At 36.7% G+C, this 13,143-nt stretch overlaps 2 protein-coding genes across 5 annotated transcripts in view; one reads left to right on the forward strand and one right to left on the reverse strand.

The window, feature by feature from the left end:
* Positions 1–9,116, reverse strand: LOC140743198 (uncharacterized). 2 transcript variants are annotated; one of them, XM_073074275.1, is made up of 6 exons: positions 8,885–9,116; positions 7,363–7,638; positions 6,567–6,724; positions 3,326–3,584; positions 2,229–2,312; positions 1–230 (listed from the first exon to the last, which is right to left on the reverse strand). In XM_073074275.1, the coding sequence occupies exons 1-6, from the start codon at positions 9,062–9,064 to the stop codon at positions 90–92; spliced, it is 1,098 nt and encodes a 365-aa protein (XP_072930376.1). In that variant the 5' UTR covers positions 9,065–9,116; the 3' UTR covers positions 1–89. The 2 variants fall into 2 exon arrangements, with proteins under 2 accessions (XP_072930376.1, XP_072930377.1); XM_073074276.1 differs by lacking the exon at positions 8,885–9,116 and adding an exon at positions 8,328–8,501.
* Positions 8,605–13,143, forward strand: part of LOC140743195 (facilitated trehalose transporter Tret1) — a 27,582-nt gene continuing 23,043 nt past the window's right edge. Inside the window, exon 1 of one of the 3 annotated variants that reach the window (XM_073074270.1) lies at positions 8,605–8,718. The gene's annotated coding sequence lies outside the window, so the exon portion shown is untranslated. Of the gene's footprint in view, positions 8,719–9,781; positions 10,088–13,143 lie in introns of those variants that run through there. The other 2 variants (XM_073074268.1, XM_073074269.1) reach the window with 2 other exon arrangements.

Below are 13,143 nucleotides of genomic sequence, written 5' to 3' on the forward strand. Positions count from 1 at the left end.
CGTGTTTTTATAACTTTATAGATGCATAAATAACGCAGATATGAAACAACATTTTAGTCATACATCATTTTAGACATACATTATTATTGTCATACGTCCATACTGGTGGTCGGCAGCCGGCCCGCGGGCAGAGAGGTCGACAGGTTCCTGCTACCAGTGACCAAACGGAATTTCTCCTGGATTTTAGCGGTCATCGATCTCATTGTCATTTTACGTCGAGGTGCTCTTTCCTGGGGACAGACAAGCAGTTTATGGCAAATGACGAGTGCTATTTTTTCTGAGTTGTTCCTAATAAAGGCGAATATCCAACACACAAATTCGAGACAGGAATTTAAATTCAACACTTAGATATCTGACTGGTACGTACAGTGACCGTTACATTATGCGGATCGTCAAATGTTATGTAATTGTTAATGTATATCAAATGTAGTATACACAAATTTTCCATTGGCTTTCTAAACTCCTGCGGTTATTTGCACGATACACAGAACATAAGAACCTGTTTTACTTTTTATATATTCGTAGTTGCAATATACATAACTATGCAATGCCTGTTTGGTTCCTAAATAATCAGGTTTCTAGTTTTATCTACCACGAAGTTAAGGGGGGGCGAAAATGGCTTGAATTATTTCGAGAAAATAATGGTACGGCCGCGCCGTGTTTTATTTTGTTCGACATGCCGGGGGCGCGGCTGCGCCCCAGTATTATATTTAATCTATTAATTTTCGAAAAATGGCTAAACTTGCGAAGTTTACAACTATACCCCTCGCTTATACGGTGACGTAGAACATGACCCGGTATGCCAATATATTTGACACTCAATATTTTCAAATGTACTTGAGTCAACCAACCCGAAAATGAGAAGGGTTACTTTACTCTAGTAAAGTAACATTTTCAAACTAAGAATAGATTGATGATGATCTGTCATACACGATGTCGTCATTCACACATAAACAGAGCCGCTGAGAATCAAGCACACTTCAACATTACAACAATATTTAAAATGCATGTATGTTTTTTATTGAAATCAATTGATTTGCAATTATGTTTTATTGACAGACATTAAAGTTGTTTTTCTGTGAGACGAGGATAGTAATATTTTACAATGTGACTATTTGTACAGGTACTTGACTAATAAATTATATTTATTCGTACATTTATTAATTTTTTTTTCTTTAAACAATGTGACAAATTCATTTTTTTTTAAATATATTTATTCGTACATTTATTCAATTGGTTAGGTTAGGTTAGGTTAGGTTAGTTTAGGTTAGGTTTTTTTTTTTTTTTTTTTTTTTTTTTTAAATATATTTATTCGTACATTTATTCAATTGGTTAAGTTAGGTTAGGTTAGGTTTTTTTTTTTAAATTAATTTCGAACGGGCTGATGGCGATCGACGTCATTTTTTGATGTTAAGAGCTTAGTTTCTAAAATCGATCGGTAGAGCCGTTTAAAAGTTATTAAAAAAAAACATTTCAAAAAATTTTTTTTTGTAGTTTTTTTGAGATTTCTCAAAACCTACCGGTTCGAATCGGATAATAATAAATTGTTTGTCCAGTACCCGTATTAATAATTATAAATTATTCGTACGGTAACCGTATTAATAATTATAAATTGTTCGTACAGTACCTGTATTAATAGACTCAGCCAATATTTTATACATCGGATAATAGCAGTATGATAGGATCGCGATTTAGGTAATGCGGTGCTACGGCCCAAATCTTTCCGAAAAGTTTGTAATTTTGCATATCACATAAGTAAAAGAGTACCGAACTACAAGAGTTAAAGCAACATTTTAATACCTATGCCTGCTCGATTCACTTGTAAGCAATGAGGAATATAAGCCTGTGTAGGTACCTATGTAATATGTATGTTTAGATGTTAGACAGACTCGTAGATAAAGACGAGATCGGTCTCGTGAGTGTGTACAGGATCACGCTTTGCTTGCTCGTTGTAAAACTGAAGAGGGTGAGCTTAAGAGATTACGGTATCACCTTCTTTGTTTCAATTCCACTACTATAATATAAATACTTTAGTGAGATTGACTTTATTGTTGTAGATAATCAGATTTATTTTCACATTATGATTTACTTACAATACTAATTTTCTTAGAAATAGCAAAGCGTGTTTCAGTGGAACTACGACTTAGGGTGAACTCTTCGAGGCTAGGACTCCGCATATTATAATTACTCAATAAATAATATTCTATAATTCACTGGTCTTTACTTACATCAACTTTTGATGGTTTGGGTATTCTCACACACTCATTTAAGCTATTACATTCTATTTCACTTTCTGACGAGCTGCTCAGTACCTTCAAAAAAGAAGAATTATCAAGATCTGGCTGACTTAAGTAATGTAAATATTTTTAGCGTTTAGAAAAAAAATGCATAGACCATAGTAAATTGATACAGAACCCTAGTAAAATAATAAATCATTGAATATAGTATTTTTAAGCATGTCATTCATAAACGCATGTTATCATTTTACAGAATAAAACATACGGATAAGTACGAGTAAGAGGGATTCACTTTACTGTGGATTGCTACTGTTTAACGATACTATTAGCACAAAGTAAGTGCTAGTATTTCAGAGCTTAGATTTTTATTCAGGTCTCCACAACCTACTCTTTATTGGGCCTTAAATCAGTATGAGAAAGTACGCAACGATTCGGCATCAGCCGATTTTTACGACTATATAAATAAACGGTGATCAAAACAGGTAAGCCAGGTACATCGGCCAGTTACCCAATTTTTAAAGGCTCATTTAGAAAATGGCACCACAAAATAAAATCGAACACAATCTCATGTATATACTTCATTTCTTATACTGTGCACTCTGTTCAACTGATGCACTCATACTCCTAGCCCACACTAGCCCGCATAGCAAAAAACTTATTCTACAATATTATAACAAAGCAATAAACATAGTTTTACAATAAAAAAGGTTGACACAACAAAAACAAAACACAAAATTTTACATTTTACAATGTTCATGATGAAAAATCCGTAATAACTTCTAATCGGATTAACCTAATTACACAGTTTCTTTTGCCCTATCCGTTTTAGACCTAAACTTACCAAATGTAATTAAAGACAACACAATATCTACACAAATAAAAATCATGATTTTAACTTACGTAATACATATTTGGTGTCGTGAATTTACCTTACAATTAAATATAGTTCAAAAAACTAAAAACACGCTTCTAGTGTGCTTTTCGAAAACTGATAAGTGGAGCACCCCACGCTTTTTCCATAATTATACTATTCACTGTACCTTAATTGACTCCTAGATTGAAAATTTTTATTTTGTGACGGCACTTACTGGTATCAATGACATGTGTCTCTTTTTCTCCGGTTCAGGGCTGTAGCTGCCGCGAGGCTTCAGCAGGGGGTCGATGCACAGCCGGTTGTCCTCGTTGGCGTTGAAGATGAAGAAGGATTTCCCCTGCGGCGGCAAGCAGCGCAGCAGCACGTGGCTGGCGGCCAGCAGCGCGCACAGCAGCGCCGCCGCCACCGCCACCACCGGCGCCACGTCCAGCTTCTCTATGGGGAGACCGCACAGTGCTTTGCGCTCGTCGAACCTAATATAACAGTATCACCTATATGTGCAACTTCGATCAACACTACCAACTTGTTGATCGAAGACTGGCATGCTTGATCGAAGATGTGCAGCAATTGTGATATTATTGGGGAATTTTATTCAAATTGTTTTTTAAATGAAACTGACATAATCTAGGTATGTAATGATCACTGCGAATGCATGTACAATAAAAATTAAAAATTAAGAGCTTATAATAAGTAGTTATCATACTTAAATAAGAAAATCCATGCTATAAAGTTGCGATAAGACGTTACATTCATGTGCAAGACAAGTAACTTGTATAATGAGATATATAATGTCTAAGTCGTGCACTCGTGCAATACCTATATCTAATATATTGTAACTACCTGTATCAACTAAGATCGATGTAAACTTTTTTGTAAAATATGAGACTAAGTATAACTTTTATGTTTAGTTTTTAATACAATGAATATTTTTAATCCATTGTATTATACCGACACATTCCTTACACGGTCACGGGTCATGTTTCTTTTATAGGACACATTGATTCTGAAACTCGAGTCGACCCAAAACTGGCAGCTGACGATTTGCTCTTGATTAAATAAGTGGACATAAAATAGACTAACGTTCGCTATGAACCGTTGCTGTACATCCGTGCTCTATACTCTATACTCTATAGTATAATATTTCAATTTTTGTAGATCTGTTTTCTGTTTAATAAGTCTTGTAGGCTAGTAGACTTGTGAAATAATACATCTATCCTTCTCTAACTCATGTGAGCTTCTGGAAAGTTATGGAAGTTTCTGGAATGATCAAGAAACTTCCAAAATGCCTACAACTGTCGGAATCGATCCGAAATGTTCTAGAACTTTCTAGAAGTTTCTGAAATTATCTGTAAAACTTCCAAAATGTCTGCAAGTGTTAAAATCAATTTGGAATGTTTTAGTAAGTTCTGAAAAGGAGATGTTTCATTTTCGGCCATCTCATGTACACTATATCTAAAAAACACGAATAATTTGTATAATTGAAGAAAAATACACATATATTATGATAACCTAAAGTATTCCTGTTTAAAAATATTTAAAACAAGCATTCCTCATTGAAATATGAAATATGGCGGAATACCGTCAATGTCAAGTTTTCAAAACTGTCGATGTCGCTCAGGGAACCTATGTGTACCCCACACATAGGTTACTATACTCTTTGGATGTCGGTAATTCTGTATTACGCTGTTTTTGTCGTAAAGTTATTGTTACCTTAGTACTTTCCAACCTGGCTTTTGTTTTGGGTATCCCGTCATTATTTCTGAATTTAATTAATTATTTATAATAATTATAACAAAACCACCTTTTAAATAGTATCTGGTTTTATAGATGTAAGTGACATGTCAAATCGATATTATATAATAGTAGAATCCAATGTAAACGTTGAATAAATATGTACTGATGAGAAGATTCCATTTCGATCCTGAATATGTTTCTGCTCTGTGCTGCTTACGATTTCGGACTGATTCTACCTTACTTGTTTGCCCAGCTTATGTTTTATGGACTCTTGTGATTTTCGTGCGATCGCTGTGGATTGTGTTGACAAGGATTCAATATCATCAGGTATACATCAATTAGTTTTATTAATCGTGAAATAATCGTTAATAATTCTAAACTAGAGAAGCTAATCTTTTTACATTTCTCTTTTTTAGATAATTACAATAGCAAGACAAGGGCATTCTTGGGATGACAAAATAATCAGTTATTATGCAACTGCATCGCCGGGCAACGAACCGTACTCGTAGGTAGCTGCGCTCACATTATGACCATTGTTTGATGTTTGGGCCGAGCTCGTCACAGGATATTACAGAACCTGCTACATGATTGGATGAAAATATTAATAAGGGAAAATATTGAAAATGAATAAATAATGTATCTAGGTGAAGAATAAATAAAATATTATCTAAATGTGTACTTAAAGTTATTTTATTTACACACTTAAATGTTTTAACTAAAATAAATTGGTGTACAAGTACATATTTTGGTATGTTTGTTTTAAGTCTAGATTTATGAAAGTAAATATAATTAATGTTTATCAAATATTGGTATTGTTTCTCAATACATACAATACAATATTTATATATCTACGCCCATTCGCGTAAAAATATATTAAAAAGTATATAATGTATATAGTAATTAAAATAGAATGACAGATGACATTATTACGGTAATCACTACCGCCATGATGTTTTTCCACTGTTGTGTTGCAAGTTTAAGTGTAAATTATTGTTTTTAAACAATTAAACGAACATGATTTGAAGAAAACATGCAAAGAATAATTCGTAGGGGTTCACCGTACGAATTATTCTTTGCATGTTTTCTTAGTTTTTAGTATAGTGTACAAAAGGTGGCCGGGAGCCCATACATTTTGAACCATCTCCTTTGCATGCTTTATGCGCGAATTTTTATGAAAATTTCCCCAATAATAAATTTTATTCCGGGCTTTATGAACTTCATTTCATTATTAAACTTCTTGAAATTGAACGTTTTTTTTTAATATTTTTTTGACTTTTTTGTGGATTTATGCCATTAAACATGCGATGTATTTTAACCCGAGCAACGCCGGGTTTCGCTGCTGCAGTAGATTAAAACATAGGGCCCTCTGACAGACGGAGAGACGGCGGAGGCTTATTAATAGGGTTCCGTTTTTATCCTTTGGGTATTTAACCCTAAAAAGCGGCATAGCCAACGATTATTTAAATATTAAGTACTCCTTATATAATCTGTATTTCCCGCGCGTATAAAAACGTCCGAGCTGGAGGAATCCTGAGGTACTTCCAGAGCGCTATGACATGGAGCTCTTCAAAAAAGGTGCAAAAAGAGCTCTCCTCCAAAATTGGCGGTGCATTGGAGACTCCTCTGGTGTTACAAATGTTGACATACGCTGACTACTTTGCATCAGGTAGCACGTCTTTATCATTAGGTTTAAATATAATTAAAAAAATAGCTATGCTGACCAGTCGTTGACGCCACAGTTCCGTATGCCGTCGCAGACGACGCCCGAGGTGAAGCAGTAGTGCCTGTGGTTGACGGTGCAGGTGGTCTCGTTGGGCTTGAAGCAGCCGGTGGGCGGCCGCTGCCGGGCCGTCGTCGCCGTCACTTGGTACAGGTAGGCCTGACATTACCATTGAATAAAGCTTTATGTCATCCTAAATAATTACCTTTTTAGGAAGATTCAATTGGTAATCGTTATTTCAAATTAATGCTACTAACGGATACCTTTAAATAAGTATTTTTTAAATTTTATAGCGTTATCTCTGGAAGTACAAGAATTTGAAGATATAACTTTGAATTCGGTTCGAATATTTATATTTTAGTCGAAGGAGTGGGACTACCCACAAGTTAAAGGTGGTAGAACCCTTTGTGGTTCGACTCCGGCGGCACCACCGCCACACCTATTTCTGCTTAATAACATCAGTGTTAAGCGCTGCTGTGTTCTGTTTTGAAGGGTGTGGTAAGGGAGACATACTTTTCCGAGGCATTCCAGCTTAGTCCTCAGGGGTAGCAGCGCATCTGTGGCCGACCTCAGGTAGGTATATCTAATCCTATCTGGGGTTGATTACAGATGTCCATGGGCGGCAGTAGCCACTTACCATCAGATGGACTGCATGCTCGTCTGCTACTCCTATATTATAAAAAAAAAACTATGGACAAATATTGGATAGTAGTAAAATAAAAAAAGTATTATTGCTTCTAAAACACTAGTGAATCCGCGCTGTACCTACGTGGACAAAGTGTAAATGATAAACTAACATTCATATCGGAGTTGATGCTACTGTTGCTGACGAACTTGAACCGCAGGCGCGACTGCACGGGGAAGATGATGTAGGAGGCCAGCTCGTCCTGCACGAAGTCGCACAGGCGGAGGCACACGTTCTTCTTGAGCACCGTGATGGCGTCCCGGTTCATCTCGCAGTTCAGCCCCATCAGCGTCGGGTAGCGCACCACTATCAGCAGGAATGCCGTGTCTGAATCCACCACGATCTCCACGGTGCACTCGTAGTCGAGTTCGTATATGGTGCGGAATACCTGGGATACTTTGAAATTGAGTATTTTATAACATCAAAACAAATCTAATCAATTTATTTGCGATTATTTAAATCAATTTCGGAGGTAGTACAATACTTTGTATACAGTTTTACACCTTATAGCAAAGAGACGCGTCGTAAAGGCTAATTTGTAGTAGATTAACTATGTTTAAGCGCAAATAATTGAACGAATTCTGTTGTGTTTGCTACAAATTGATTGGTACTGCTCATTTTGTTTTGCATTTTATTATAAGTTCATGTGAGAATTAAAAAACGGAGAACGTTCCGTACAAATTTAAAACTGTAAATTGAAACATATTATTTCTAACATGTATATTAACTTTAGTATAGGTGTGTAGGTATAAACATTACTTGTAATATTTAAGTAAAGAACTAACTTCTGCACGTTTAACTATTTTCTGTAAATTCTATCTATTTTCGCAGATGTGGAGATTATAGAAAAATAACAAAAACAATAAGATCCCTGCAACAAGCACTTTCTTGATATGCGTACATGTATAAGATACGCGATACAATTGGCAAAACTTTTTTTTTACATTTTTCATATCATCCCCCACAACTCACCAATCAATTCAAAACTCAGTTGTTTACGTTATATCTCCCTTTTTGGACCACGAAAAAGCATATGTGCCAAAACCTTAAAAATGTATATTCCGGATAGAATCTTACCAAAGTAATAGTGTCCGACGTACCCATCCCAAAGGACAAGTCATACCGCTGGAAGCGGGACATGGCGCGCGGCTCGCTGATGTCGCGCGGTCGGTACAAGTAGAAGGTTACCTTCCCCCGCGAGAGCCCAGCCGCACCCCAGCACATCAATAAGCATATCAACCTCAGAAACATATGCTACAATAGTGGCATACTGAAGCGGGAAGAGAGTGAGATGAAAATATGTCGCCATCAATGCGTCTGCAGTTTACTCAAATCTCCTTGGCCATGAGCCTTGAATCCTCGTCAATTCGCTCGTACTTGCCGCCAATTGTGACATTGGATAATTGTCGAAGAACTAAGTAATTGATCCGCTGTCGGTACCAGCCTTCGATCGGATATTGGAGCTTGGGTAATTTTTTTAATTTATTTACCTACCTCGGTCTATTCAGGTAGGACGAACATTTACTAGCTATATGTTCATGGACTGTACAGTTTAACTGTAATTCACAATGGCTACTGGCTAGTAAGCTTGTTTGCTACTGCTATCAGACATTTGTGGTAAAATAAAATCGTACCAAGGTGATGGTGTCGGACATGCCCATTCCGAAAGTCAGGTCATAGCGCAGATACCGCGACATCGCGCAGGGCTCGGTGAGGTCTCGCGGCCGATACAGCAGCAGCAGACCGCCACCTTCCGCCGACGGCCCAAGGAACGTACTCCACGAAACAAATAAACATAACAATCTGTACAACATCAGCCGCGACCGTGACCAACTGGAAAGGCCTCCAGAGATACCGGTGACGAAGATAGATAAATATTTAAAGTGTCGGTGTACTCAAATCTCTTTGGCAATGAATTTAAGCACTTGTCAAAACGTGTACATTTTATCTGGCTCTGGCATACTACTACGTGCTACTTAGGGACCTACACAAATAAGAAAATCAGCCATTATTATAATCGTATAAACAAAATCCCTTTTTTTTTGTTATAGAGGGGGAAACCTTCAAAAGGTATCGCGTGCCGTGGGAGCTACACAGGGTTATGAGGGATTCTTACCGCACTAAAACCCCCTAAACAAAATCCCTACTGCTCAAAAATATGTCATGTTGTCAGTCTAGTAATTTGGACGAATTCGACATGTTAAGATCCGTCAAGACGTATGCTTTGTAGGGCGTGCCAAGGAATGAGATATATCTCAATACATACGTTCATACGCCCGAAAACATGAGCCTCCACAGTCGGGTAGAAATAGAAACGTAAACAATATAACATTTATTAATTTTTTTTAGTTCCAAATGGTTTATTGAAACAAAATAACATAACGGGTGATTTTAGTTTATCTTAAAACGCAAGCAGAGCCGGGGTGAGTGGATGGTTTATCAATGCATGTAGTGGCCCGCAGCATTGTCTCCGAGGCCGGTTATCAGCCGTCTTCGAGTCCTCATTCACTCTCACTGCGAATACTGGCTGACTGAGCGATCTCAGTGCGCCAGTGCCCACAGCCAGTGGCAGATGTGCGCTGGATTTTATCGCGCTGTAGTAACGATACGCGTCTCTCATACTACTAACGTATTGCGAGTTTAGTGCGCCGTCTTGGCATACTTTTAGTGAACATTAACGAGAAGTAAGAGTTTCATTGATTCCATTTTAATGTAACCGTTGACTTCATGCATCGTTCTTGCCTTAAAATATGCACCAAGACCGTAAATATAATACGTTATAGTTCACACCACGCTGCCCAGTGATTTTGAGCCGCAAGTTTAATGCAACGACCGTGGTTAGTATTTCCATTTTGTGTATTTTTTAAATTCTAAGTGCACTTACGGGTAAAGTCATCAGTCCTCTTTCCGACGTAACACCGTACCTATAAATTGTATTGAGCATTTAGGTGAGATAATTAGTTATTATATTTATTTTGAGATTACCTTACCTCAGATTACCTTATAATAATTGAAATGTTCCGAATTATTTGTTTTAAATTAAAGTTGGTTACATTTATTCATCATTTAAAAAATGGTTCGCATATATAGGTTATCGAATTCCAAAAAATGTTGTGACTGCATTTAGTAAAATAAATGAGTTTGCATATTTGATTGCACGCGAGCAGTGAGCACGCATTGCGTGTGTTGACGCATCTGGAATATACGGCGTGAAGAATTATTAATATATATATATAACACACATTGTTCACTTATCTATCTTTTAAAGCATGTATTAATGTATTTTACCGTAGAATGATTTAACCTGTAGTAGTTTAAAGTGGTTTAAATAATGACTAGGTACAAGCAATGGTGGCCGTACTTATAATTTTTAATTATTAATGAAATAAAATCTTTAAAAATGTATTCATATATTTGCTATGAAAAAGAAAATCTTATTAATCTTATTATGCAAACAAACAACTATGTTAATGGCTGCCATGTCAAATGATATTACTAAAAACAAACAATTACATCCTACTAGTAATCTTAAAAGCAATTGCAGAAATTTGAGGAAGTTGGCCATTACGAGTACGTAGCAAATTATTATTTATGGAGATGAATTTAAGTGTGGTTATTATTGTACCATTATATTTACGAAATACCTACTGAGTTTTCCAATTATATAGTTACATTTAACTAATATGACAAATTTGTCAAAAGTCGGGTATCGTTATACTCGTCTCAAAAACCCAAGTGTCGTTAGATAGGAAATAGACATGGAAAAGAAGATCAAAATGGCAGTTTTTGGCGCGTTTGCTTTTTCGCGTGGCAATACCTATCAAGTAAAGTATCAAAATAAACGAAAATATAAATATATATATATATATATATAAGTAGTATAAGTTATAAACATGCTTAAATTTAATTACGAATAATAAATCTGTTTTTAATTTTTTTTGATAGCATAACATTTTTATGCTATGCGTTATATGTTTCTGATTTTATTAATTATCTAAATAATTCTTAGGCGTGTAGGCTTTCTCATTTTTTTTTCCTTCATCTGTATGCCAAGTGACTATTTCTAATACGCATGTGATTTCTCGAAAACAAAGGTGACTGAGGTTCCAACTACAAACAATCCACGAGGCTATCTCAGCTTATGTTGTGGTCGGACCGCATGTAATTATTACGTGACTAGTAGCCTGTAGTTTATTGTATCTTTCAACTTCTTACGTAGTATATTATTATGCCGCTTGTCGTTTCCACTGCATATTCGCGGGCTTGGGCAACGCCGGTGAGAGGGATTGTGCAAGTATTAAGTTCAAGAGCGATCGCCGTAACGCGCCAAGTGGCGGTAAACCCAAACATTCGATGTTTGTCCAACTGGACATCCGTGTCAGGGTGTAAACAAAAGTATTTGCTTATTTGATGATTATATTTGTTGATGATGTGTGATCTGGCTATGATCTCATTGTCATTAGTGGTATACATACATACGCAAAGGTGTGGGGTACTTTCCTCCTTTATTTGCCCACGGATATAATTCATTTGATAGCTATTGATGTTATTCAGTGCATCAATAAAAATTTGGAAACAGAACATATTTCTCGAACTTGAAGAGTAATATACATACAAATTCATGTTGTCCTTCAAATTTTCAATAATAATATAGGTGGCCAAATTTCGACCAAGTGAGAGGTCACTAGTAATACGACATAATTATGCCAATTGATGGTGGTCGTAAAAGATGTCCATCCATCAACTTTTAATTGTCCACTGCTGGACATAGGCCTCCCCTAATCTGCGCCACTCCGACCGGTCTTGAGCGATCTGGAACCAGCGGTTATCCGCCGTCCGCTTCAGGTCATCAGTCCACCTGGTCGGGGGGCGTCCTGTACTCCTTTTGCCGAGACGTGGTCTCCATTCGAGGACCGTCCTACCCCATCGGTCCTACGAACTATGTGGCCAGCCCATTCCCACTTCAGCTTGCTTATTTTGAGAGTTATGTCGGTAACTTTCGTTCTCCTACGGATTTCCTAGTTACGGCTTTTGTCGCGTAGGGAAGTACCCAGCATAGATCTCTCCATAGCTCGCTGAGCGACTTTGAGTTTTCGTATGAGGCTCACAGTGAAAGAGGACGTCTCGGCACCGTACGTCATCACTGGCAACACACACTGCTCGAACATCTTCGACTGCAGGCTCTGAGGTATCTCGGATGAGAAGATGTTACGCAATTTCCCGTACTCGGTACCACACTTTACAATAAAAAAAATAAGTATTATGTATGTAAAAAAAGGAGTAATATAACAATATTAATTAATATTCATTAATAAGTAATAAATAATTAGGTATAAAAGTAGATAATATCTCTAATAAAATCTTTTACGTCACTTCATATCTTACAGTTTAAATAAACAAATCTTAACGAGCTTTACTTCCTCATGATATGCACATATACGGTATACACGGATACTTTAAAGAATCCGTTTGTACATATTTTAAGGACACATTGCATACCACGTTACTACTATACATTATATTTGTAATTTAATTATTATATTACAGTGCTATGAAGTTGGTAGAACCCTTTCTGGTTCGTCTCCGGCGGCACCACTGCCACACCTATTTCTGCCTATTAACAGTAGTGTTAAGCGCTGCAGTGTTCTGGTTTGAAGGGAGTTGTAGGAAGGATAGTTGTATTCCTCACATAGGAATATCTTAACTTATCTGGGCTTGATTATAGATGTCCATGGGCGTCAATAGCTACTTACTCCTGAATTATAAAAAACTAAATAATTATAAAACTTGCTTACAACATTCGTTGCGATTTTTTCCCTTTAATTGTACCAGTAGATTAAAAAAGGTAAGTGCAGTCTCCGCTGTCACTTTCTAGAATTGTAATCCCACAAGC

The sequence above is a fragment of the Epargyreus clarus genome, unplaced genomic scaffold (assembly GCF_041222505.1).
Source record: "Epargyreus clarus isolate Ecla_fem2 unplaced genomic scaffold, WU_Ecla_fem_2.2 ptg000007l, whole genome shotgun sequence".
Taxonomy (NCBI): Eukaryota; Metazoa; Arthropoda; class Insecta; order Lepidoptera; family Hesperiidae; genus Epargyreus; species Epargyreus clarus.

What these genes read in the sequence shown, in the direction of transcription:
- LOC140743198 (XM_073074275.1), bottom strand. Translation starts at nt 9,064, where the DNA reads ATGTTGTACAGATTGTTATGTTTATTTGTTTCGTGGAGTACGTTCCTT. An exon ending in GACACATGTCATTGATACCA is followed by an intron (nt 2,313 to 3,325) that starts GTAAGTGCCGTC and finishes TCTTTTTTGAAG; the next exon opens with GTACTGAGCAGCTCGTCAGA. An exon ending in CCAAACCATCAAAAGTTGAT is followed by an intron (nt 231 to 2,228) that starts GTAAGTAAAGAC and finishes GTCTGTCCCCAG; the next exon opens with GAAAGAGCACCTCGACGTAA.